At 44.4% G+C, this 26,558-nt stretch overlaps 1 protein-coding gene across 1 annotated transcript in view; it reads right to left on the reverse strand.

Moving 5' to 3' along the window:
• Positions 1-26,558, reverse strand: part of LOC126481162 (odorant receptor Or2-like) — a 47,818-nt gene that overhangs the window by 11,231 nt on the left and 10,029 nt on the right. Inside the window, exons 3-4 of the mRNA XM_050104730.1 lie at positions 21,060-21,161; positions 4,099-4,254 (exon numbers count right to left, since the gene is read on the reverse strand). Of these exons, the coding sequence (XP_049960687.1) occupies positions 4,099-4,254; positions 21,060-21,161 (258 nt within the window). The remainder of the gene's footprint in view (positions 1-4,098; positions 4,255-21,059; positions 21,162-26,558) is intronic.

The following is a 26,558-nucleotide window of genomic DNA, read 5'->3' on the forward strand; positions in this document are numbered from 1 at the left end:
ATACCTTTCTATTCATAACGAGTCCTACCTCCGTTATACCATTCAATGCTGCTGTTGATATTAACTCACCCGACCAGGAATCCTTGTAGTTTTTTCCATTTCACTTCACTGACCCCTACTGTATCTAGATTGAGTCTTTGCATTTCTCTTTTCAGATTTTCTAGTTTCCCTAACACGTTCAAGCTTCTGACTTTCCACCCTCGACTGATAGAACTTTATCCTTGCGTTGGTTATTCAATCTTTATCTCATGTTCACCTTACACTGGCAGTCCCCTCCAGGAGATGCGAATGGGCGTCTATTTGGGAATCTTTTACCAATGGACAGATAATCATGACACTTTTGCAATTACAAGCCACATGTTGTGTGAATACACGTTATTCACCTTTAATGCAGTGGTTTCCATTGCCTCCTGTATCCTCATGCCGTTGATCATAGCTGGTTCTTCCATCTTTAGGGGCAGTTTCCCACCCCAAGGACAAGAGAGTGACCTGAACCTCTGTCCGCTCCTCTGCCCATTTTTCCAAGGCCATTGGCAGAATAAGGGTGACTTCTTCAGTCGCCAATCCCGATTATTAATCGAAACTTAAGCAGTGGCTTGTTTGAACACGGGACCGAGGATATTTTGACTACTAATCAAAGACGCTACCCCTAGACCATGAGTTCACCTAAATGCTTTATATAGAAAGAAAATGTAAATAATCTATGTAGAAACAAGTGGGAAACATAGTATTTAAGTCCATCTGGATTAAGTGTCGCAGATAGTCATAAGCCACTAGTAAAAATAATAAGTCAATAAATAAAACCAATATTTGTAAAAAAATTGCAAAAACTCACCAAAATGGTAAATTGTTGTACATGAAAGACAGATTTCTAGGAAGAAAACACTGTGTTTGTATGTTACAGAAACAAATAGCTTTGTAAATAACGGAATAAGTTTTTTGACGAACAGCAACTAATTACTGCATAAAAATTTTATTGCAAAAAAAGAAAATTGTTTATAAGAAACCATTAGTTAATTTGTTACACCATTGTTATTATTTCCATACCATACCACTATATTATTATTGTTTGCAGCAAATCCTAACCCTTTCCCATGACGGACAGGCCTCGAATGAAGAGGCCTATACAACTGAACTTCTTGTAAAAGATGATGAGGGTGAAGGGGATCACAAATCTTGTCGGTCCAGGGCGGGGGGAGGGGGGGGGCTAGGGTGTCGGGTGAAGGAAAGGATTTCCCAGCTTTTTAATGTAGTCCCACAACTCTAGACATTTCCAGCTAGTATTATGTCATGTGACTAATATCAAGTTACATCATGGTCTTGAATAGCACTTGCCAAGGTGTGTGGATAGTGCAAGTGTTCTCGTGGATGACCTTGATGGTTTCCCGAGGAGACGGGAGTGTGAGGTGACCTTGAATATACATATAGTGCAAGTGTTAACCTGCGTAATCTGACACAATAAATCATCAGCGACCTTGAGATAAGATCGTTAAGCATGAACGACCATCCAGCAGTTGTCATCTGAACTGGATGGAGGAATGGAACATCCTACCACAATAACCCATTGTCAATCTTGCGGGGAGCATGGACGCACATTACAGTACGCTTTGATCATAGATCCTGTTAGGAAACACGTCCCACCTTTTGTAACGTTCAGAGGACCATCATAAATCGCAGTGAGTTCAGAACAGTTATTGTCTTTGAACAAAAGTGTCATTTCTGCTCGTGCAATTGCGTATTTCGTTATTGCTTGTTCACGAAACTGTAATCGTTCTTCCTATGTATGGTGCAACTTTCATCGCACAATGTTTCTTGACAGTGACACATCATGCGAAAGTTATTTTCGTCCTTGGGTTTTATACGCGGGTTGGAGAGCCACTGGAAACACATAGTGTTTAGCCCATGGAAACTGACGTACATGTGTGACTATGATAATTGAAGGTAATGCAGGACGGTTACTAATGTTATTTCGTCAATTAAATCTATTTATGGAAAGAACGGTAGGAGAAAATAATATTGTGGATGGAGGAAAGGTGAAAGATTAAAATTTATCATCGTACCGACGAGAAAGTCGTTACAAACAGAGCACACTGAGCCGTGGTAAAATTTGCTGTTTTGAAGAGCGCGCCGCAGCGCGTAGTGTAAAGCAGTCGCCTTCCGTTTCTGGCGGTGGCGCCGCTGTGTCAGTCGCAGCTTTGGTGTGTCCCTCTGGTGGGAAAGGCGAAAAACTTCACGTGCATTTAAGGGATGCTATAAGCTCGCAAAGGGGCAGTTCGTCAGTCGGAGTGAGTCTGGTCAGTTGGTCAGCCGGGTCAGTGTGGGGCAGTCAGTGTGTCTGTCGTCCGGAGTGCTAGTATGTGTTAGGCCGCCAGTCTCCTCGAGTTTGTTCACGCAGTGGTTATTGGCGGTTGGATCGATCGGTTGGTCGGTCGCGCACTGAGACACAAGATGACTTGCCCGTCTTGAACGTCGGCGCATGTGAGGTCGCCACGTCCAGTCCAGTGGGCCGCGCCGTATAGCGAGAGGTTGTGGCTTCGCGGCCGACACGAGAGCAACGGGAGTTAACCCACGACATCGGTCTGGCCGGGGCGAACTGCGACGCCATGAGACGGGAGATCGGTGCGCCTTCCTGCGTCTGTTGAAGCGGCTGGCAGCGGACGGTTCGGGAGAGCGTTTTGGGGGTGCTGCGACAGGTCTTCGCCATAAATCGCAGTTTATTAGAAGTTAAGTGACTGGAGGTATGCTGTTCATTCACTTGTTAAATTCTACTTGTTTTCTTGGTCAGTCTCTCGTCCCCAGCTTGCTCGTCTGTCTCTCGTCCGCATTTGTTAAGCAGTTAGTGTCTGTCTGTTTGTCTGTCGGTCTGCCGTACGTTAATAGCTGCCTCTGTCATGTTTGTCGGATTCGGTGTTAACGAATTTATTGCTTAAGGTGAAAAGGCCGAATTCCTGAAATATTTTTCATCATACCTATCATCTTGAAAGGTGGTATATGTGTAATGTAGAGCATGTTTGTACATTTTATGTAAGACCGCATTTCATGGGTTTTAATTTAAATGGTCATTTTAGTATATAAAGTTGCCACCCTTCCACCATAAGAGTTTTTTTAAAAACAAGTTGCACTTTCGGTGGCAAATAATTTTTAATGTGAGTATTTTGTACCATTTCCATCCCTCCTACGGGGTGCATAATTTATGTGTTTGTGTGAGTTGTTAAAATTTTTAGTTTAAAGTAATCTGGTGTGTTGCAGATTTGCACCAGTGTAGTCTTTCAGAGGTTGTTGTGAGCGGTCGTGACTACGGCCGTGTTAAAAGGCAGCGGCCATGTTCACAGTCCGAAAGCTCATACTGCCCAAAAAAATTTTTTTGTTATTTCTGCATCTGAATAAATTGTAACTTGATATTTACAGGGTGCTTTCTGATTATAATTTTAAATCTGTTTAAAAAAAAAGGGCTTTTAGAAATAAAAATTCCATTTATTGAAAAAAAAATTGTTTTCATCAGTTACCCACTGGCAACTACCTCACGCTCAATAATGGTTCAAATGGCTCTGAGCACTATCGGACTCAACTGCTGTGGTCATCAGTCCCCTAGAATTTAGAACTACTTAAACCTAACTAACCTAAGGACATCACACACATCCATGCCCGAGGCAGGATTCGAACCTGCGACCGTAGCAGTCGCACAGTTCCGGACTGCGCGCCTAGAACCGCGAGACCACCGCGGCCGGCAACTTCACGCTCACATAGTGTGATTAAATGTGTTAGTGTTCTTGACGAGTCGCTAGTATATAAAGTGAATTCTTAAGAAAAGTTTTGAAAATAAATCCACGGTTCACACGCGATTGGAAAGGGGGAATATGGGGAAAGAAATTGGTCGCGTTCGTATAAAAGCAGCCATTCCGGCATTAGGTTTAGTTGATTTACGGAACCTACAGTGAAAGTAAATCTGGATGGCCTGATGTTGATTTTAACCGTTGTCGTCCTGATGTCAACGCAACATCATACAATTGTAGCATCGTACTAATTGATACAACACAGAATCGGTACGGTGGTACAGACATCGTAAGGAATGTTAGCAAAGTACAAATGTCGACTGACCCGCAGGAATGTCTGCCTGGAGATGGCGCAGAACTTGCTGGCGGTGAGGATGAGCGGCCGCTGGCTGCGGCACAGGAAGATCCGCAACTCCTTCCGGAAGCGAGGCGAGGCGTCCGCCCAGTCGCTGCTGTACGCCGACAGCTGCAGCCGCTCGCTCTGCCGGCACAAAATGGTTCAAACGGCTCTGAGCACTATGGGACTTAACATCTGAGGTCATCAGTCGCCTAGAACTTAGACCTACTTAAACCTAACTAACCTAAGGGCACCACACACATCCATGCCCGAGGCAGGATTCGAACATGCGACCGTAGCGGTCGCGCGGTTCCAGACTGTAGCGCCCAGAACCGCTCGGCCACCTCAGCCGGCTCTGCCGCCACAATAGCGAGGGGGGTTACTGCTGTAACTCTACTGCCTTCCATTTCAGATAATCGGTATTATTCTTTCACATACGTACCCTACTTTGTTGCTATTAGTATAACAATAAATGTCTAACTTTAAGGGGGGAAGGACGTCAAATGGGCCGAATGGAGCAGGAGATGCATCATAGGACATTTTAATTTCCAGTGTCTATACTTCTACAAATAAATTCATAAAACTTTGTCAGCATCACCAGGAAGGATTCAGGATTCACACTCATTCCAGTGGAAGTTTGAAAACATAACAAAATATTTTTTGTTGCGTTTGAAATTTCATCATTTTTTCACTTACTAATGGCTGCATTTGTTGCTATAGGTACACTTTTCTTCATACGTTACAGAGATTCTTCGATGAATTTTGCACATCATACATACCATACTAACAGGTGTATGAAACTCTAGAATTTATTTAATTTATGAAAAAACGAATGAACTGTTGTATTTTAAACTTCGTGTTTAGGAAAAACACAAATTTTATAGTTGATTACCTCAATTTTTACCACAGTTTTTAATAGCTTTCGAAAATTCTAGAGTTTCATACACCTTTAAGTATGGCTAGTATGCTGTGCACAATTCATCGAAGAATCTCTCTTACTTATGAAGAAAAGTGTACCTATAGCAACAAATACTGCCATTAGTAAGTGAAAAAATGATGAAATTTCACATGTAAAAAAAAATTATTTCGTTATGTTTTCGAATTCTGAATCCTTCCTGATCGTGCTGACAAAGTTTTATGATTTTTTTTTTTTTTTTTTTTTTTGTAATAGTATAGACAGTGGAAATTAAACTGTCGTGTGGTGCCTCTCCTGCTCCAAGTCGGTCGGTTTGACGTCCTATCCCCCTTAAGAGATCACTTTATACAAAATGTTGCAATGTGCAAGAGGACCAGAGGAATATATTATAAACGGCCACAGTTTGCGCCGACAAGTATGGCAGCGATTGCCCACCCACGGTCGAGCAGCATCTGCAGAGTTGTAAGGAGAGCTATCCAAGCCTCAGACGAACAAATGCCCACGTAGGTGGGATGTCACCAGCAGACAGTGTCACGTGTTAATTTTGGTAGCACTACCGGGAGGGGATAATTTAAATGATGAGCGAATGATATTCAGAGCTAATGTAAGGCAAAAGCTAGAAAAAGACTACACAATGTCCAACTGCAATGCCTGAAGATGATTGCTGCAGCCGCAGCTGTCTTGAAGTGACATTTAGAAAAAATTTAATTACAGCTGAAACCTCAATTAGAAATATTGTTGTTAAAAATTTACGAATTAACAATAATTGTTTATATTTAGGTGTGGTGTTTCGTCTTTCCGACAGGTCCTAAAGAACAAACAGACATTCCTCCACCGACATACGGCTATTTCAATACGAATGCGTACCATTGCGGGAATACAGTGAGGATGCGAGCAATGAGGAAAGTGGAAGGGCTCACAACATCTGTGGTGACCAGGACTTGGAATTCTGAGTTCGTTAAGAAGCATATACGGGTGGCTGAGGCGGTCAGGTCGACCGTTTGCAAGAAGAAGAGAATCTGGGTTCGAGTCCTGGTCCAGTTATAAATTTTCAAGTGCAAGCGTTGAATTGAATAAAATGTTCTCGGATTTCCAACCGCGTCAATTGCTTAAAACTACACGAGCTTTCGCCCAAGCACTCCTTGGTCGTTGTCAAGTGAGATGACTGCCAGTGGGCTGTTGGTGCGCCCTTATATACGCTAGCTGCCGGCTGTGACGTCACTGGTGCCCGTGACATTGCCATTTATGGGCATGTTTTGGGTCTGCGTTCGATGTGCCCTCTTCAACCGCGCAATCGCTGGATCCCACGCAGCGCTGAGCTGCAAGCACCGTCTCTGTTCAGGGTGTTTGCGGTAATTTTTATTCCAACAGATTCCTTCATTAAACTGTCCCAGAAACCGTCAGTGCGGGCCACGGCAGAGGTATCGTCAAATTTTATGTGGTGACCGTTTTCTAACGCATGCTCAGCTAATGCAGATTTCTCTGGATAGCGTAGGCGATAATGCCTCTCATGTTCTTTCCTGCGCTGTTCCACAGTGCGCACCGTTTGTCCGATGTACTTCTGACTACACTCACCAGGAATTTCGTACACTCCAGGTGTTCTGGAACCTACTGCGTTTGTAACTGGTCTCAATAATTGACGGATTTTCGTTGGTGGCTTGAAGATTGATTTCATCTTGTGTCTTTTCAACAGGCGCCTTATCTTGCCCGATACAGAGCCATAGAATGACAGCAAAGCAAGTTTCTTTTCTTGCTCTTCATCGCTGGTGCTATTCTGACATTTCCCAGAAATCTTTTCTTTCACTTGATGGGCGCTGTGGCCATTATTCCTGAAAACCTTCCGTAGGTGGCTCAGTTCATGGGGCAGGTTATCGTTGTCTGAAATTACTCCTGCACGATGCACCAATGTTTGTAATACTATGTGCTTCTGCGCTGGATGATGATGGCTGGTGGGTTTTCTGTAGACGCTGTTGCCAAGGCACCCTTTTGGTTTACGGTGGACAAGGACGTCGAGGATGTGCAATGTATTATCTTTGCACGATGCACCAACGTTTGTAATACTATGTGCTTCTGTGCTGGATGATGATGGCTGGTGGGTTTTCTGTAGACGCTGTAGCCAAGTCACCCATTTCGTTTACGGTGGACAAGGACGTCGAGGAAGTGGAATGTATTATCTTTTTCCACCTCCATGGTGAACAGGATATTACTGTTGATGCCATTGAGGTGGTCCAAAAACTCGTCTAGTTTCTCGCGTGCGTGTGGCCAAATGACGAACGTGTCGTCAAAGTATCGAAAGAAACACTTCGGCTTCAATGGCGCAGTATCTATGGCAATATCCTCGGAACCCTCCATGAAGAGGTTTGCAACAGCTGGAACCAACGGGCTCTCCATTGATACGCCGTCTGTCTGATCGTAATACTGGCCGTTGTACACGAAATAGGAGGACGTAAGAGTGTGCCTAAATAGTTCGACCACGCCACTTAAAAAGTACTGGGAAATTAGGCCCAAAGCGTCTTTGATAAGCACATCCGTAAACAGCGCCACTACATCAAAACTGACCATAATATCATCCTCACTAAGGCGTAGACGGTTGATTCTGCTGAGTTTTTTTATATGATGTACTTCGCCAGCTTGTATGTTGGTGAACCTATTGTGGACACAAGAAGGCGAAATGGCGTCCCGTACTTGTGTATCTTCGGTAAACCATAAGGCGCCTGTGGGAGAAGATTCTTAACCACACTGTCTTCCACCACTGAAGATCGCTTAAGAATTTCTGATGTTTTTCTTACTATTCTTGATGTCCGGTCGCGTGGGAGCTTCCGATAAGTATCTTCTTTGAGTAGCGCACAGATCTTCGTATCATAGTCCTCGAACTCCATAATTACGGCGGCATTGCCCATGTCAACAGGAAGTAATTTGACGATACCTCTGTCGTGACTCGCACAAACGGCTTCTGGGACAGTTTAATAAAGGAAGCTATTGAAATAAAAATTACCGCAAACACTCTGAATAGAGACGGTGGTTTGCAGCTCATCGCTGCGTGGGAGCCAGCGATCGCGCGGTTGAAGAGGGCACATCGAACGCAGACCCAAAACATGCCCATAAATGGCAATGTCACGGGCACCAGTGACGTCACAGCCGGCAGCTAGCGTATATAAGGGCGCACCAGCAGCCCACCGGCAGTCATAGCACTTGAAAATGGCCAATGAGTACTTGGCCGAAAGCTCGGGTAGTTTTAAGCAATTGACGCGGTTGGAAACCCGAGAACAATTTATTCAATGTTATCGCCTCGAGACTCTGCATTCGTACAAATGTTGAATTGTTTCAATGCTCAAACTAGCTACGTCATACAAATTTCCCTTTAGTTACGCAAGTCGGTCCTGTGATTGGACATGGACATGTTCAAAGGAACAGACGTCACACAGACGACTGCATATTATAATTGACAACAGTTAGTTTGAGTAGATTAGTAGGGTAGCGACCACCCACTAACAATCGAGCAATATTACCAAGTTGTAAGGAATGCTACACAAGTATCGGACTTACAAAGGTCCACGCAGGTGGGATGTCGCTAGGAGAAAATTTTAGATCTTAATTGTGATGGCAGTAACGTAAGAGCAGGATTTGAATGACAAGCGAATGATATTTAGAGCCAACTTAAGACAACAACAGAAAAAACATAACAAGATTTCCAACAGCAATGTCTCAAGATGATTGCTGCCGCACCGCTGTCTTGAAATGACTTTTAAAAAACGTTTACTGTAACTGAATTCTCACTTAGAACCATTTCCCTTAAGAATATAATAATTAGCTATAATCATTTTGGTAATAAGTATCTTATAATACTTTTGTAATACCTGCTCCTTACTGTTGCCAGAAACTGCCTACTGTGTAAGTAACATACTTTTTGAGTTAATACAAAAATCTGCGTACCACGAAGGAATTATCCGAACAAGACGGAAATCGGTAGTTCACGTACAAACAAATGGTTAAAATTTCAGCGGTGGGATACTAACCTGACTCTCGACCGCCATGTGCACCGACAGCCAGGAGTGATTATTTTGGGTGCCATTTGTTTTCATAGCACGACCCCTTTTGTTGTCATCTGCGGCACCCTTACAGCAGTTCTGTACATCAACTATATTCTAGTCCCTTCTTGTTGCCCAGCACAACAAGCAATCCCAGGCTTAAATTTCAGCAAGATAATGCCCGCCCGCAGAAGGCGATATTTACTACTGCCTGTCGTCGTGCTTACCAAACCTGGCCTGGGCCAGCAAGATCGCCGGATCTTTGGAGTAATAACGACAGGGCCCTCCTGACAGCTCGGGATTTTGTCGATCGAACACGCCATTTGCACGTGACTCGTCACGATATCCCTCAGAAGGACAGCCGAAAACCCTATCAATCAATACCAAGCTGAATAACTGCCTGCAGAAGGGCCTGAGGTGGACCAACGCGTTGTTGACTTGCTCAGTTTGTGAAGCTCCTCTTGATAAATCATCCAGTTTTCTGAAATTGTAGCCATTTTTTTAATTTTTTTTTAAATTTTTTTTTATTTATTTTTTTATTTTATTTTTTTTTTTTTTTGTACGTGTACATCACATCTACCGATTTCGGTCCTAGTCGGAAAATTCCGTCGTGGAGTACCTTTTTTTTGTCTTAGAGAGTATATACTACTCTGCACTATATCCAGTATCTCTCAAATAGCATGTGCAGAAAGAGTGTATTTTCTCTCACTGTGTACTTCAATAAACTGATTAAACTACACCAATTATATTCCAAAATCAGTGAACAGTTAAAACGCCAACAAGCCACATTGCCTACAGTGCCACTAACAGTAGATATTTCTTGCTGTACCTAATGAATGAAGCTCTTTTTCTATCTTGTATGTTACGATCTTGCTGTCGGTTGAAGAATGATGATTGCTTATGACTTAGTACCACCCTGTTTAAGTTGACCGCGTTGTAAAAATTCAGTATAAAAGTTGTTTGTAATTTATAAGAAATCAACATTTGTCTCACGTTGCATCAACAATGGCGGCATTCGATGAACACGTTAGTTGACTTAAATCCTGTGAATTTCACAGAATGCTCCGAGTGCCTTCTCGATTATAATCATCTCTGATCCCCACGTTCACGTTACCTGCATCTTCCGCGCCACACAAAGTAATTCAACAATCGCAATTCTCCATGCAACAGCCAACTACGCATAAACAATCGGCAGCCACCTCACGGACATAGTGCGCCCACCGGTAAATCGTCATGTTCGGACGGCACTCATCTCAGATTACCACATTTCGACGCCAAGAATCCGTACTTGTGGTTCACGGTCATGGAGTACATTTTTCAGAGAACCGGCATTTTCGATGACCTGTCGAAGTATATGCATCTGATCAGACACCTGGTGGGCCACACTGAGCTAATTTCCGATATCATCATACGTATTTTCTTGGGTGGAGAATAGATACGATACGGACAACGCGGTGATGTTACAGAGACAATTCCGCATGCAGGAACCGCAACTTCAAGAAGTCATGTATGAGATCAAACTGGGGGTATGAAAATCACTGACTGTGCTGTGTGCAATCTGTGGCTTGTTGGCATTGTTGGAAAATTCGCTATTGTAGTGTTGGGCAGTTGGATGTGAACAGCGCGTAGCGTTGCGCAGTTGGAGGTGAGCCACCAGCGGTGGTGGATGTGGGGAGAGAGATGGCACAGTTTTGAGAGCGGACGATCTGGGCGTGTGTCCGTCAGAAAAACGAAATTTGTAAAACTGGATGTCATGAACTGATATTTGAACACTACAAAGGTAAATACATTGTTTGTTCTCCACCAAAATCTTGCATTTACTAACTATGTCTATCAGTAGTTAGTGCCTTCAGTAGTTAGAATCTTTTATTTACCTGGCAGTATTGGCGCTCGTTGTATTGCAGTAGTTCGAGTAACGAAGATTTTTGTGAGGTAAGTGATTCATGAAAGGTATAGGTTATTGTTAGTCACGGCTATTATTTTGTAGCGTTATTGTAAGTTAGATTGCGTTGCGCTAAAAATATTGTGTGTCAGTTTAGTGATGATCAGAATAAGTAAAGGGAGAAATGTCTGAGTACGTTCAATTTTGCTCAGCTGCTTGAAAATTATATAACGTAAGAGGTTTACCAGTACAGTAATTCATAAATTTTTCTAAGGGGATGTTTCAAATTTTGTACACCACCAGCTCTCCCCCGATGTCTTACAGTCCATGCTCATTTACCACATCTCGCGCGGACGAGAGCAAGCTACCTCCACCTCTTCCATACCTCTACAGCCATCGCCCGTCGCACTCCCCATCGATCGCACGGTTCACGACACACTCCGCGAAATCGCCAAACGTTCAGATGACATTCTCCGCAGACATCGACGCTATACCATTTCCGCTTGCAATGCGTATACGCAGTCACTCGACAGAAAAAAAAGGCCAATTCCGACATCGTATCGCTACCACTGCCACGGACCTAACACCAACATACGAGATACTTCGCAAGACAGAGACAAAACAGCTAACAGCTTGATGCGGCCGCACCTCCATCGTGCGGGCACACCCGTCCCTCCTCCAGACTAGACTACACCATGCCACGATAGACGCCACCGGCCACCGACAGCTACCCAAAGGTCAGTAAACAACGGCACACAGTGTCTGTTAACAGTGCTCCTGACCTCGGCACCTCACGCATACATGCACCCGCCTTTGCTGTTCGTGACAGAACCATGCATCGCGTAATACACTACTGGCCATTAAAGTTGCTACACCAAGAAGAAATGCAGATGATAAACGGGTATTCATTGGACAAATATATTATACTAGAACTGACATGTGATTATAATTTCACGTGACCAGACGTTTTCAATTGGTGAGAGATCTGGAGAATGTGCTGGCCGGGGCAGCATTCGAACATTTTCTGTATCCAGATAGGCCCGTACAGGACCTGCAACATGCGGTCGTGCAATATCCTGCTGAAGTGTAGGCTTTCGAAGGGATCGAATGAAGGGTAGAGCCACGGGTCGCAACACATCTGAAATGTAACGTCCACTGTTCAAAGTGCCGTCAATGCGAACAAGAGGTGACCGAGACGTGTAACCAATGGCACCCCATACCATCACGCCGGCTGATACGCCAGTATGGCGGTGACGAATACACGCTTCCGATGTGCGTTCACCGCGATGTCGTCAAACACGGATGCTGTAAACAGAACCTGGATTCATCCGAAAAAAATGACGTTTTGCCATTCGTGCACCCAGGTTCGTCGTTGAGTACACCATCGCAGGGGCTCCTGTCTGCGATGCAGCGTCAAGGGTAACCGCAGCGATGGTCTCCGAGCTGATAGTCCGTGCTGCGGCAAACGTCGTCGAACTGTTCGTGCAGATGGTTTCTGTCTTACAAACGTCCCCATCCGTCGACTCAGCGATCGAGACGTGGCTGCACGATCCGTTACAGCCATGCGGATAAGATGCCTGTCATCTCGACTGCTAGTGATACAAGGGCGTTGGGATCCAGCACGGCATTCCGTATTACCCTCCTGAACCCACCGATTCCATATTCTGTTAACAGTCATTGGATCTCGACCAACGCGAGCAGCAACGTCGCGATACGATAAACCGCAATCGCGATAGGCTACGATCCGACCTTTATCAAAGTTGGAAACGTGATGGTACGCATTTCTCCTCCTTACACGAGGCATCACAACAACGTTTCACCAGGCAACGCCGGTCAACTGCTGTTTGTGTATGAGAAATCGATTGGAAACTTTCCTGATGTCAGTACGTGAAGGTGTTGCCACAGGCGCCAACCTTGTGTGAATGCTCTGAAAAGCTAATCATTTGCGTATCACAGCATCTTCTTCCTGTCGGTTAGATTTCACGTCTGTAGCACGTCATCTTCGTGGTGTAGCAATTTTAACGGCCAGTAGTGGAACTACTGATTGACCCCCGGTTCGACAGGAACCACGATAGTTAGCCCCAGGACATCTACAATTTGCCAAAGCCTCAGTTAACGAACTCCTTCAAGAGGAAATTTACTCGACCTTCTGATATGCCCTGGGCCTGCGGAAAAAAGGTTGTTTCTAAGAAAGACAGCTCTGTCACGCTGTTCAACGATTTCAGGGACCTCAGTTACCGAACAGCGCTTGACAGCTACCCCATTCACAACAAACATGAGTTTATGAACGCCCTCACAGCCGCTGTAATTTTGAACCTAGTCGATTGTAAGCGTGCCCAGCTACAAGTACCGATGCATTCCAATGATATTCGAAAGACTTTCATTGTAACTCTTTTCTGAATTCTAAGTATCTCTGTTGCCGTACAGGCTTACACATGCTCCACTGACATAGCAGTGGTTCATTGACAGCCGCGTTCTGCTTTAAACGTCTGTGACATACTCGTCCTCTCACGTTCCACGGACAGCACTCACTGCACTTAGAACACATTGTACCCGCGTTGCAGGACGACGGAGAGGTCATTAACGAGGCGAAATCACAAATTCAGCAAATGGAAGTCACCTTCCTCGGGCACACTCTCAACGTATCTGTCTTCACACTGACAACTGAATATACGATGCTGGTAGAAGACCTTCCCCACCCACAACCGGTCGATGTCCTACGAGGATTCCTCAGGCTTCTCAGCTTTTACTGTCGACACTTCTCACAGATAGCTCAGTTGCACAGTCTTCTAACAACTGATTTGAAAGACGAACACGGGAAAAGGAAATCTTGTTGGACCTCAGAAATTCCGGAAGCATTTCGCGGCGCTAATAATTTCCTGGTTTAGGCTGTCACATTAGAACACCCGCAATCGTATGCACGATTGACATTAACAAGTGACTCGAGAGACACCACAACTGGAGCAGTTCTTCAGGAGCCTACCAATGATGTGACACAACTACTCCGATTTTTCTCCCAGAAACTCTGGATCAAGCAACTGAAATGGTCTGCATTCATCCACTAACTGACCGCAGTGTACTCCGCAGTTCGTTATTTCAGTTAAGACATCGAAGGTAGCCATGTAACAATATTTACAGATCATGCATGACGCATGCATGATCAGTGAGATCGCAAGCCGTTCACAGACACCAGTCCCAGCCGTTTATGTCACTTGGATATTATAGGCCAATACACAATCGATACCGAATATGTGCATGCAACCGATAATACACTACTGGCCATTAAAATCGCTACGCCACGAAGATGACGTGCTACAGATGCGAAATTTAACCGACACAAAGAAGATGATGTGATATGCAAATGATTAGCTTTTCAGAGTATTCACACAAGGTTGGCGCCAGTGGTGACACTTACAACGTGCTGACATGAGGGAAGTTTCCAACCGATTTCTCATATACAAACAGCAGTTGACCGGCGTTGACTGGTGAAACGTTGTTGTGATGACTCGTGTAAGGAGAAGAAATGCATACCATCACGTTTCCAACTTTGATAAAGGTCGGATTGTAGCCTATCGCGATTGCGGTTTGTCGTATCGTGACATTGCTGCTCGCGTTGGTCAAGATCCAATGACTGTTAACAGAATATGGAATCGGTGGGTTCAGGAGAGTAATATGGAACGCCTTGCTGGATCCCAACGGCCTCGTATCACTAGCAGTCGAGATGACAGGCATCTTATCCGCATGGCTGTAACGGATTGTGCAGCCACGTCTCGTTCCCTGAGTCAACAGATGGGGACGTTTGCAAGACAACAACCATCTGCACGAACAGTTCGACGACGTTTGCAGCAGCATGGACTATCAGCTCGGAGACAATGGCTGCGTTTACCCTTGACTCTGCATCACAGACAGGAGCGCCTGCGATGGTGTACTCAACGACGAACCTGGGTGCACGAATGGCAAAACGTCATTTTTTCGGATGAATCCAGGTTCTGTTTACAGCATCATGATGGTCGCATCCGTGTTTAGCGACATCGCGGTGAACGCACATTGGAAGCGTGTATTCGTCACTGCCATACTGGCGTATCACCCGGTGTGATGGTATGGGGTGCCATTGGTTACACGTCTCGGTCACCTCTTGTTCGCATTGACGGCACTTTGAACAATGGACGTTACATGTCAGATGTGTTACGACCCGTGGCTCTACCCTTCATTCGATCCCTGCGAAACCCTACATTTCAGCAGGATAATGCACGACCGCATGTTGCAGCTCCTGCAGGGCCTTTCTGGATACAGACAATGTTCGACTGCTGCCCTGGTCAGCACATTCTCCAGATCTCTCACCAATTCAAAACGTCTGGTCAATGGTGGCCGAGCAACTGGCTCGTCACTATCCGGCAGTCACTACTCTTGATGAACTGTTGTATCGTATTGAAGCTGCATGCACACGCCATCAAAGCTCTGTTTGACTCAATGCCCAGGCGTATCTAGGCCATTATTACGGCCAGAGGTGGTTGTTCTGGGTACTGATTTCTGAGGATCTATGCACCCAAACTGCGTGAAAATGTAATCACATGTCAGTTCTAGTATAATATATTTGTCCAATGAAACCCGTTTATCATTTGCATTTCTTCTAGGTGTAGCAGTTTTAACGGCCAGTAGTGTATCATCACCGATTATGTCTTATGACGTTCTGCAGTCTCCCTACAATGCGAGTGAGAATGCATAGAACAAGAATAAACAAATGATTCAACCGTAACTTAAATACACACTGCTGGACATGAGTGCCTTCAGATTGAGCTACGGACTTTGTCTTCTACAACGACCACATTAATTTGTGATGTCACTCTGGCGAAACCAAGTCCACTGGCCCCCTTTACATGTTACTCGAAGTATTTCACAAACTTCACAATCCCAGCAATCCTACACGACTGATTGCAGACTGTTTTCTGTGGCCTAATGTAAAACGTGCCTTTCGCCAATGAGCACAATGTTGTTTACCCTGCCATCAAAGCAAAACAGAGCAACTTTGCCTTCCCAGCAGCACGTTTCAAACACGTCCATTTGAGATCGTCAGTCCACTGCCTGAGTCAGAACGATTTTGTTACATTCTCTCTACCACAGATAGAACGACTCGCTGGCTGGAGGCGGCCCCTCCACAATAACACTGTAGACAGCATCGCATGGACTTTATCGAACTATGAATTGCGCACTTTGGTATACCTGAATGTATTCAAATGGTTCAAATGGCTCTGAACACTATGGTACTTAACTCCTGAGGTTATCAGTCCCCTAGAACTTATAACTACTTAAAACTAACTAACCTAAGGACATCACACACATCCATGCCCGAGGCAGGATTCCAGACTGTAGCGCCTAGAATCATTCGGCCACACCGGCCGACCTGAATGTATTATGACCAACCAGATCGGACAGTTCGAGCTGCCCTTTTCAACACTCTTTGCAGTCTCTGGGAGGCTGACTATAAGTGCCGGCCGAGGTGGCCGAGCGGTTCTAGGCGCTTCAGTCCGGAACCTCGTGACTGATACGGTCGTAGGTTCGAATTCTGCTTCGGGCATGGATATGTGTGATGTCCTTAGGTTAATTAAGTTTTAGTAGTTCTAAGTTCTAGGGGACTGATGATATCAGATGTTAAGTCCCATAGTGTCAGGGTCATTTGAACCATTTTGACCAAAAGTGCAGCACTGCTTACTACCCACAAAGCAATGGCCTGGTAGATGGGTGGCATAGAAAAATGAAAGCAGCGCTCATGAGCCATGGGCTTTCATGGACTGAGACTATTGCTTGGGTCATACTAGGCACACGTGCTGCATGTAAAGAGGACCTTCAGGCTTCGCTCGCAGCAGTGGTGTATGGAGAAGCCCTTGGACTTCCTGCAGACTATACGCTACAAGTGACCGACGTCGGTGAGTTGTACGACGCCTCAAAAATCGCATCCACTACACATGGGTCACTTCGTTGTCTTCACACATCGTGCTGAAGTTATTCGTTCATAGAGATCTCAGACACTGCGAACAGGTGATGTTGCGTCATGAGACGATACGTCCTACATTGCAATTTCCTTATTCAGAACACAACAAAGCGTTCAGACGTGGAATTCATAGCTGCGACATTTTGACTAAAGAGATCCCTACCACCGTCTCGCTTTACTGCCTCAAACCGGAAAGGGTACTGGAAGATGGTCCTCCTCCATTGTCGCTGGAAGTTCTGAATGGGGCTTGGGTGGAATATGGGGTGCAAATGAACACAGCAAAAACAAAGAGTATTGTCATCAGTACAAGACGCAGACTTTCCAATATTAAAATAGGATGATCTACCGTTAGCCAAGTAAGTGAATTTAAATATCTTTGAAGCACAATAACTGAAGACTTGAGATGTCACCAGGAGGTGAAAACTCGAATTGCCGTAGCGAAGGAGGGATTCAGCAGAAAGAGGAGACTCTTACGTGGCAAATTAGATAAAGGACTAAGGAAAAGGCTTGGAAAATGCTCTGTCTGGAGTGTGGCACTATATGGGGCAGAAACATGGACACTGAGACGAGAGGATGAAAAAAGGTTAGAAGCATTTGAGATGTGGATGTGGAGGAGAATGGAGAGAATAAACTGGATGGAAAGAGTGAGTAATGAAAGAGTATTGGAAAGGATCGGTGAGAGAAGATGTCTGCTGAAGGTTGTAAGAGAAAGGAAAATGAACTGGTTGGGACATTCATTGAGAATGGAGTGCTTTGCTAGTGGATGCTTTAGAAGGATTGGTTTGTGGGAGAAGACCGAGAGGAAGAAGGAGATACAAGATGATAGACGACATAAAGGGAAGAGGAAATTATGCAGACCTGAAGAGAATGGTAGAAGACCGGACAGCCTGGAGAACTACCATGTGAAAACCTGCCTTTTGGCAGAACACTGATGATGATGGTGTTTGTCGTTGGATGATGACGACACCCACCCCGACCACTGCAACACCGACACAGGCCACTCAACACTTCAGCTGCCACGAGAGCTATGCCACACTGCCACGTCTCCGCACGAGCCAACAGACCCTCTGACTTCACAGTAAGGCCGCACCTGATGACCACCGCAACACCTGGCCCCCACCACGTAAACGGCATCTGCCACGCTAATTCTTCTTCTGCGAGAAATGGTCCGATCAGGCCTCGCGCAAGTTCCGATCACGACGTGATCGCTCATGCACGCTCCCGCACGCTGCACGACAAACGAACCGGTCGGGCCAGGCATCACACACAGCCCAGCCGGTCACGCGCACCTACGTCACCGCTAGCTGGTGCTCCCACGCCCGTCGACGCAGACTGGTCGGCACACCCCAGAGTGCTCCGTACTCTGTGAGGACCTTCGTTCTAGAGCGACCGATCATCTTTGGCACGAGCGGTGTGGAATGTCTTCTGTATAGCGCAACGCGATGGGAGTACGAGCTGGACAATGCGACTGACGAGACGCTCTCTGCTAGTGCTCTGTTTTAATGAATAATAATCTCAAGATCCGGGTGCGTCGTCCATCTGTGGCGTTCTACTGCCGTAGTATCCCTCTTCCTACAAGGTAAATACATTGGCTTACACTCTCCATGTATCGCCTTGTGAGGCTGAGTGGAAACCCCTCCTAAATGTCCCTACCTCAGAAAGATTGTGGTGCTAAATTGATTGCTATGGCATAAGTTCCCAAAATCAATATGTCCTAAGATCTTTCAATGGAAACTTAATAAGGTTTTACGCTCGTTAAGACATTGACAGTTAAGCTGTTTCCTGCATTTGAAAGTTATTCGCCAGACTGTGAAATCGCAAATGAAATGCTTGTGGTAAAACGGACGACTTGTAACATCACAATCTGCGACTTCAAGTGAATTTAACACAGTTGTAAAATTATGTACTTGCCCTTAATAACTGCGTTGTGTTTCGAAATTTTGTCATCCTAGATAAACGAACTAGTTGCTCCTGACCAGCCTATCTACATGTACATCTACATTTATACTGCGCAAGCCACCCAACAGTGTGTGGCGGAGGGCACTTGACGTGCCACTGTCATTGCCTCCCTTTTCTGTTCCAGTCAGGTATGGTTCCCAGGATGAACGACTGCCGGAAAGCCTCCGTGCGCGCTCTAATCTCTCTAATTTTACATTCGTGATCTCCTCGGGAGGTAAAAGTAGGGAGAAGCAATATATTCGCTACCTCATCCAGAAGCGCACCCTCTCGAACCTGGACAGCAAGCTACACCGCGATGCAGAGCGCCTCTCTTGCAGAGTCTTCCACTTGAGTTTGCTAAACATCTCCATAACGCTATCACGCTTACCAAATAACCCTGAGACGAAACGCGCCGCTCTTCTTTGGATCTTCCCCATCTCCTCTGTCAACCCGACCTGGTACGGATCCCACACTGCTGAGCAATACTCAAGTAGAGGTCGAACGAGTGTTTTGTAAGCCACCTCCTTTGTTGATGGACTGTATTTTCTAAGGACTCTCCCAATGAATCTCAACCTGGCACCCGCCTTACCAACAATTAATTTTATATGATCATTCCACTTCAAATCGTTCCGTACGCATACTGCCAGATATTTTACAGAAGTAACTGCAACCAGTGTTTGTTCCACTATCATATAATCATACAATAAAGGATCCTTCTTTCTATGTATTCGCAATACATTACATTTGTCTATGTTAAGGGTCAGTTGCAATTCCCTCCACCAAGTCCCTATCCGCTGCAGATCTTCCTGCATTTCGATGCAATTTTCTAATGCTGCATTCTCTGTGTACTACAGCATCATCCGCGAAAAGCCGCATGGAACCTCCGACACTATTCGGAAACAATCCCTGTTACCAGACTTTCGAAATTTATCGCTGCTCCGAGATTTTAGGAATTTGCTAATTTAGGGATGGCTGTAAAGCATAAACTAATATCTTCTCTGTGGTGCCCCTATTCGGGAGTCGACGGAGGGATGATATTACCAACAGGTTGACCACACACCCAACAAAAGAATGTAGGAGTTGCAGTAAATCGCTGAGGTCTCTAGTGTAATTTCACTGCCGCCACCGACTAGCTGCTGACAGCACATACCATGTCCCATACACATGTAAGTAAGAAACATTACCACGAAGCCCTCTATCAGAAAAGCAGGTTCAATCATTTTAAAGTAATTTCATATTTTGACGAATATCATCAAATAGTAACTACATAAAAGCTACTGATCTGTCCTTTCTTAGCAAGGAATCATGTAATAACTTTCTACTAATTTTGAACTAGCTGCTAAGGACAATTTTAGTATTTTGAAGATTGCGAAATATGTAATAACTGCATTAATTTTACAAACACCGGGATGACGCATCGGCCATCTGACATGTGGAACTCATGTGCTAAACAGAAGAACTTTCAAACGGTCGCGGGAAATGAGATTTCGATGGCTCAGTAAAACGAACGGCGCGACTCGTAATGGCCAACGGATGAGATGCTCTGGGTCACTATTTTACTGGAGAGTTTCGCTGGCAGTCCTCTGCTAGTTATGTCGCGAGGTTCTGTTCATTTAAGTGAGAGAACTTCACAGAAGAATGGTACAACTGCCAAGCTGTTGAAGAAACTCTGTGAGAGTGTGAAAAATACTCTGGTTGAGGTCCGACAGTCGCTGGACTTCGAAGTCGTGCGGACTAGTTTCATGCAGACAATGTTGGTCTTGAAATTATTTCACACTTTATTTGTTACGATGGGGAAGTGTGTGATAGTACATTGAACATTCGTGTATTGATTAATAAGCCATCTTGACTTTGTGTTTTGAGAGTACACAAAACTTTGATAAACTGTTTAATTCGGAAACAATCCCTGTTACCGGACTTTTGATACGTATCGCTGCTCCGAGATTTTAGGAATTTGCTAATTTAGGAATGGGTGCAAAGCATAAACTAATATCTTCTCTGTGGTCCCGCTAGACACCCATAAACTTAATAGCTACACATTATGCGAATAGCACGAGGTCAGATCGCAACTGGAAGTGAAATTGTCTCGGATAAGCCGCAAACGTCAGTGAACCGTCGGCGATCCATAGGGAGGGCACACTGCCCTAACATTAATCATACTGGATGGAGTACTTATCGGTAAGAGATGGGACCTACCTCCGTCAAGATGTCGTTCCCGAACCAACAGAACAGGAACATGTGCTCGATCGTGCCAGAAAGATACGAGCCATACTTCAACAGCCACCCCGAGTCTGCTTTCTGTAGAAAGAACAAAACATTTCTAGTCTTGTATGAAATAAGCGGAAGATAATATACTCGTTAAGAAACTAGTGTCCATCATAAGTAATCTAGTAGTTTGGAAGACAACAGTAGTATATTTGCGTACAATAAAGTTTATGATTTAAATGTTGTTAGATAACTTGCCAAATTCGGATAAAATCTCAATCCTTCGATGACTGCCTCCATCGGTATCGTCGGAACTAAGTCTGAAACTTGTGATTTTATCCATATATGACGCGGCAGGTTAAACAAGAACTCCATCGTGAAGGACTTCGTAGCAATATAAATTTATTTCACTCAATGCTAACATAATTGTTTAATGACTATGCCTCTTTCCACTGTCTAGCCATTATCAGTAACCCATAAACGTTGCTTGGTCATAACGCGCTGGGAATCAGCTGTTATTAGAAACTGGTAATGGCATGCGTGTTCAAATACAGAAATATGAAAACAGGAGGAATACGGCGCTGCGGTCACCAGTGCCTATGTAAGACAACAAGTGTCTGGCGCAGTTGTTAGATCGGTTACCGCAACTGCAATGGCAGGTTATCAAGATTTAAGTGAGTTTGAACGTGGTCTTATAGTCGGCGCACAACCGATGGGATACAATATCTCCGAGGTAGCGATGAAGTGGGGATTTTCCCGTACGACCATTTCACGAGTGTACCGTCAACATTAGGAACGCAGTAAAACCTCAAATCTCCGACATCGCTTCTGACGTAAAAATATACGGGAAGGACGGGACCAACGACGACTGAAAATAGTCATTCAGTGTGACAGAAGTGCAACCCTTCCGCAAATTGCTGCAGAATTCAATACTGGGCCTTCAACAAGTGTCAGCGTGCGAACCATTCAACGAAACATCATCGATATGGGCTTTTGGAGCCGAAGGTCCACTCGTGTACCCTTGATGACTGCGCGACGCAAAGCTTTACGCCTCGCCTGAGCCCGTCAGCCGGCCGTGGTGGCCGAGCGGTTCTAGGCGCTACAGTCTGGAACAGCGCGACCGCTACGATCACAGGTTCAAATCATGCCTCGGGCATGGATGTGTGTGATGTCCTTAGGTTAGTTAGGTTTAAGTAGTTCTAAGTTCTAGGGGACTGATGACCTCAGAAGTTAAGTCCCATAGTGCTCAGAGCCATTTGAACCATTTTGAGCCCGTCAACACCGAAATTGGACTGTTGCCGACTGAAAACATGTTGCCTGGTCGTACGGCTCTCGTTTCAAATTGTATCTAAAGGATGGACATGTACGGGTATGGAGACAACCTCATGAATCCATGGATCCTGCATGTCAGCAGGGGACTGTTCAAGTTGGTTGAGGCTCTGTAATGGTGTGGGGCGTGTACAGTTGACGTCTAGATACGACTCTGACGGGTGACACGTACGTAAGCATCCTGTCTGATTACCTGCGTCCGTTCATGTCCATCGTGCATTCCGACGTACTTGTGCAATTTTAGCAGGACAATGTGACACCCCACACGTCCAGGATTGGTACAAAGTGGCCCCAGAAACACTCTTTCGAGTTTAAACATTTCCGCTGGCCTCAAACTCCCCAGAAATGAAAATTATTGAACATATCTGGGATAATATGCAACGTGCTGTACAGGAGAGATCTCTAGCCCCTAGTACTCTTACGGATTTATGGACAGTCCTGCAGGATTCACGGTATCGTTTCCCTCCAGCACTACTTCAGACATTAATCGAGTCCAAGCTACGTCGTGTTGCGGCACTTCTGTGTGCTCGCGGGGGCCCTACACGATATTAGGCTGGTGTACCAATTTCTTTTGCTCTTCAGCGTACGAACAAAATTGACTGGCACAGGCGATGAAAACTTTCATCCATAAGAAAGCTTTGGTTGCATCCGATAATGTTGTGGAATTGATGGAGAAGTTTCTGAAAGGATACGTATGGAGATCTGCATTGTATGATAATTAAACAACGAGAGTCCGAAATTTAAAAAAAAAAAATCACTACTAGCATCTGAAAAGTGGTACCATCAAACAAGATTAAAAATTAAGTGCACAGATAAAGTATCAAATGAAGAATTATTAAAAAGATTGGTGAGAAATGAAATATATCTAACAATATGTATAAGACAGTCATTTCCAAGTTTTTCCTCTCACACAAAAGAACTAGAGCTCCGATATCAAGATTCTGGCAAACTCTGAAAAACATGTTGACCTTCAAACTAACGAAATTACAAGTGACATAGTAAATGGCAATCAATAAGTTGTGATAATTCTGCCGGCCGAGGTGGCCGTGCGGTTAAAGGCGCTGCAGTCTAGAACCGCAAGACCGCTACGGTCGCAGGTTCGAATCCTGCCTCGGGCATGGATGTTTGTGATGTCCTTAGGTTAGTTAGGTTTAACTAGTTTTAAGTTCTAGGGGACTAATGACCTCAGCAGTTGAGTCCCATAGTGCTCAGAGCCATTTGAACCATTTGTGATAATTCTCATTAATTAAAACTGATATGTAAGACTTTTACAAGAGAAGGGAGTAAGTTAATGGAACATGTACTACGACATTCAGGAACAGTTAACTAGGACTGGAGATAGCAGGAATAGGGATCAATAGTGGGGGCAGGCCAGGACTAAAATACGTAAACGAAAGTATCAAGGATTCAATAGATCCATAGAGACGAAAAGGTTTGTTTACTATATCGGTAATATTAAACACCTCCAGTGTTCAAGGCTTTTACTGTATCATAGATATAAAGAAGATAACTGTGAAGAAATCTTGGGTAGCAGAAAAAATGCTTCAGCTGATCGAAGAACGAAGAAAGTGCAAGAATGTTCAGTGAGTGACTGGAAGCCGGGAATATAAATCACTTACAAATGAAATAAATGGCGAAGCCAAGGTGAAATAGCAGCAGGAAAATTGTGAAGAAATCGGAAAAGAATTGGTCTTCGGAATGACTGATTCAGTGAACAGAAAACTTAAAACATTGTGCGGTGAAATTAAAACCACGGCCATCAACATTAAGATTTCCATGGGCATTGCTCAAACACAAAGGAGAGAGGGAATGGATAGAAAGAACACACAGAAGGCCACTACTAGGAGGAAGACTATTCTGACGACGGGATAAAAGAAGGTAAAGTGGGATGGTGGGGGGTAAAGTGGTATGGTGGGGGGTGCAGTGTTAGTGTGAGAGTTTAATATAGATTTGGAAGACTTGTGATCAAATAAGGCAGAAGGGAGAGATAACAATCCTTCGGTATTTCAAAATTTGTTGAAGAAAGTCGCAATCAAATTATTATTCAAGTTGGAAGGGACAGACAATATTCCTTCGGAATTTATAAAATCATTGGAGGAAATGACATCCAAACGACTACATAAGTTTGTGTGTAGAACCTATGAGATTGATGAGAAAACATTACACTTCCGGAAAAGTATTTTCCACACCATTCCGAAGATTGAGCGGGTAGATAAGTACGAGAGCTACCGGACAATCAGCTGAAATGTCCACGCATCCAACTTGTTGACAATAATAATATACAGAAGAAAGGGAAAAAGATGAGGAGCAGTTAGATGACGATCACTTCTGGCTTTCGAGAAAATAAACACACTAAAGATGGCGTTGCGATTGGTAATGGAAGCAAGAGTTCAGAAAAATCAGAACACGTTCATAAGATAAGTCGATTTAGAAAAATTTTTGGATTGAAAGTAAACGATGATAAGAAAGTAATGAAGAGTACCAGAAAAATTATTAACGGTGAACTTAAGACAGCGAAGCGTGACTACGAAGAAGCCTGAGTTAGGGAACTCTGTTACCTTGAAAACAAAATAACATATGTCCGGCTAAGCAAGGAGGACATAAAAAGCGGACTAGCGCAGGTAAAACAACCATTCCTGGCATCAAAATAAGTCTAATATTACCGAACAAAGGCATAATTTCTGAGAATGTACGTTTGGAGTACAGCAATTTATGGTAGGGAATCACGGACTGTGAGAAAACCGATAAAGAAGAGCACTTGGTGCTGTAGAAGGATGTTAAAAATTAGATGGAATGATAAGATCATGTATACGGAGGTTCTCCACATATCCGGGAAGAAAGGAACGTATGGAAGTCTTGACAAGAAGAAGAAGAATCAGGATGATACAACATGTGTTAAGAGATCAAGGATTATTTCTATGGAACTGGAGGCAACTGTAGAGGATAAAAGTTGTAGGGGAAGACAGAGTTTGGAATACATCCCACAAATAATTGGTTCAAATGGCTCTCAGCACTATGGAACTTAACATCTGAGGTCATCAGTTCTCTAGAACTTAGAACTACTTAAACCTAACTAACCTAAGGACATCACACACATCCATGCCCGAGGCAGGATTCGAACCTGCGACCGTAGCGGTCGCGAGGTTCCAGACCGAAGCGTCTGGAAACGCTCGGCAACATCGGCCGGCCAACAAATAATTGAGGGGGTAAGCGTCAATTACTGGGATAATGATTGGTGACTAAAATTAAAAAAATTAATACTTCAGCCTTTGTGGAACCTATAAAATTCTAGACCTTGTACCACTTCTGCTAATTAACCGCCTTTGAGAAACTCATTGCGCTCCCGATAAATGATGCTTGTGAGGTAAGGTACATGCACCACTGGTGTATACTGCGTATATTGTGTGGAACCACTAGCCTTGTTAGTACCTGCGTAACAAAGCATGAACACAGATTTTTGGCAACAAAATAGAGCCCCAGCCACAGATTTTGTTTAGTATGTGTTGTGACGTGCTTCTGTGAAGGATTCGGTGTGTTTAATTGCGTTGCCTAGTGTCAGTCAACTTTCCTGTTTAGGTATCCGTTCGTGCAGTTGCCTCGTGTTAGCTTTCTAGTGTAGTTTTACGCCGCCATTAGCGGTACTGTCATCTGACTTAGTTTGATTTTTGCAACTATTGCGTATACAGTATATTTGAATAATCAGTTATTCCGCAATTGTGAAGTTGTCTACGCACTAGCGACAGCAACAGTGCCCGCTACACAGCTTTTAGTTTATTTGCCCTCACGTGCCTCTGTGAATAAATGAAAAGTAGCTGATTATGTACTATGTTGAATGGAGTTGATTAACTTATACAAAATGTTTCCGTATTTTTCGAGCATTTGTATCGCATGAAGTTTCTTTGTGGTGTTTTGATAATCAGTAAGAGTAATCAGATTGTATCTGACGGCTGCTTGGATTAGTGCTACATTCCTTACTGTGCAGACGAACTATGACTAAACGTGAATAGGGTCTGTGCCCGCTTGTGTACGGATGAAGGGGGAGCTGTCCATTGTCTCGAGGCAGTTGGAAGCTGCACTGGCTACGCTCGACAGGCTTCCGACCGCTGCCACAGTTTGTGTTGACAATGGGGCACCTGAGACGAATTCCTTACCATGTGGTTC

Source organism: Schistocerca serialis, chromosome 5 (genome assembly GCF_023864345.2).
Source record: "Schistocerca serialis cubense isolate TAMUIC-IGC-003099 chromosome 5, iqSchSeri2.2, whole genome shotgun sequence".
Lineage (NCBI taxonomy): Eukaryota > Metazoa > Arthropoda > Insecta > Orthoptera > Acrididae > Schistocerca > Schistocerca serialis.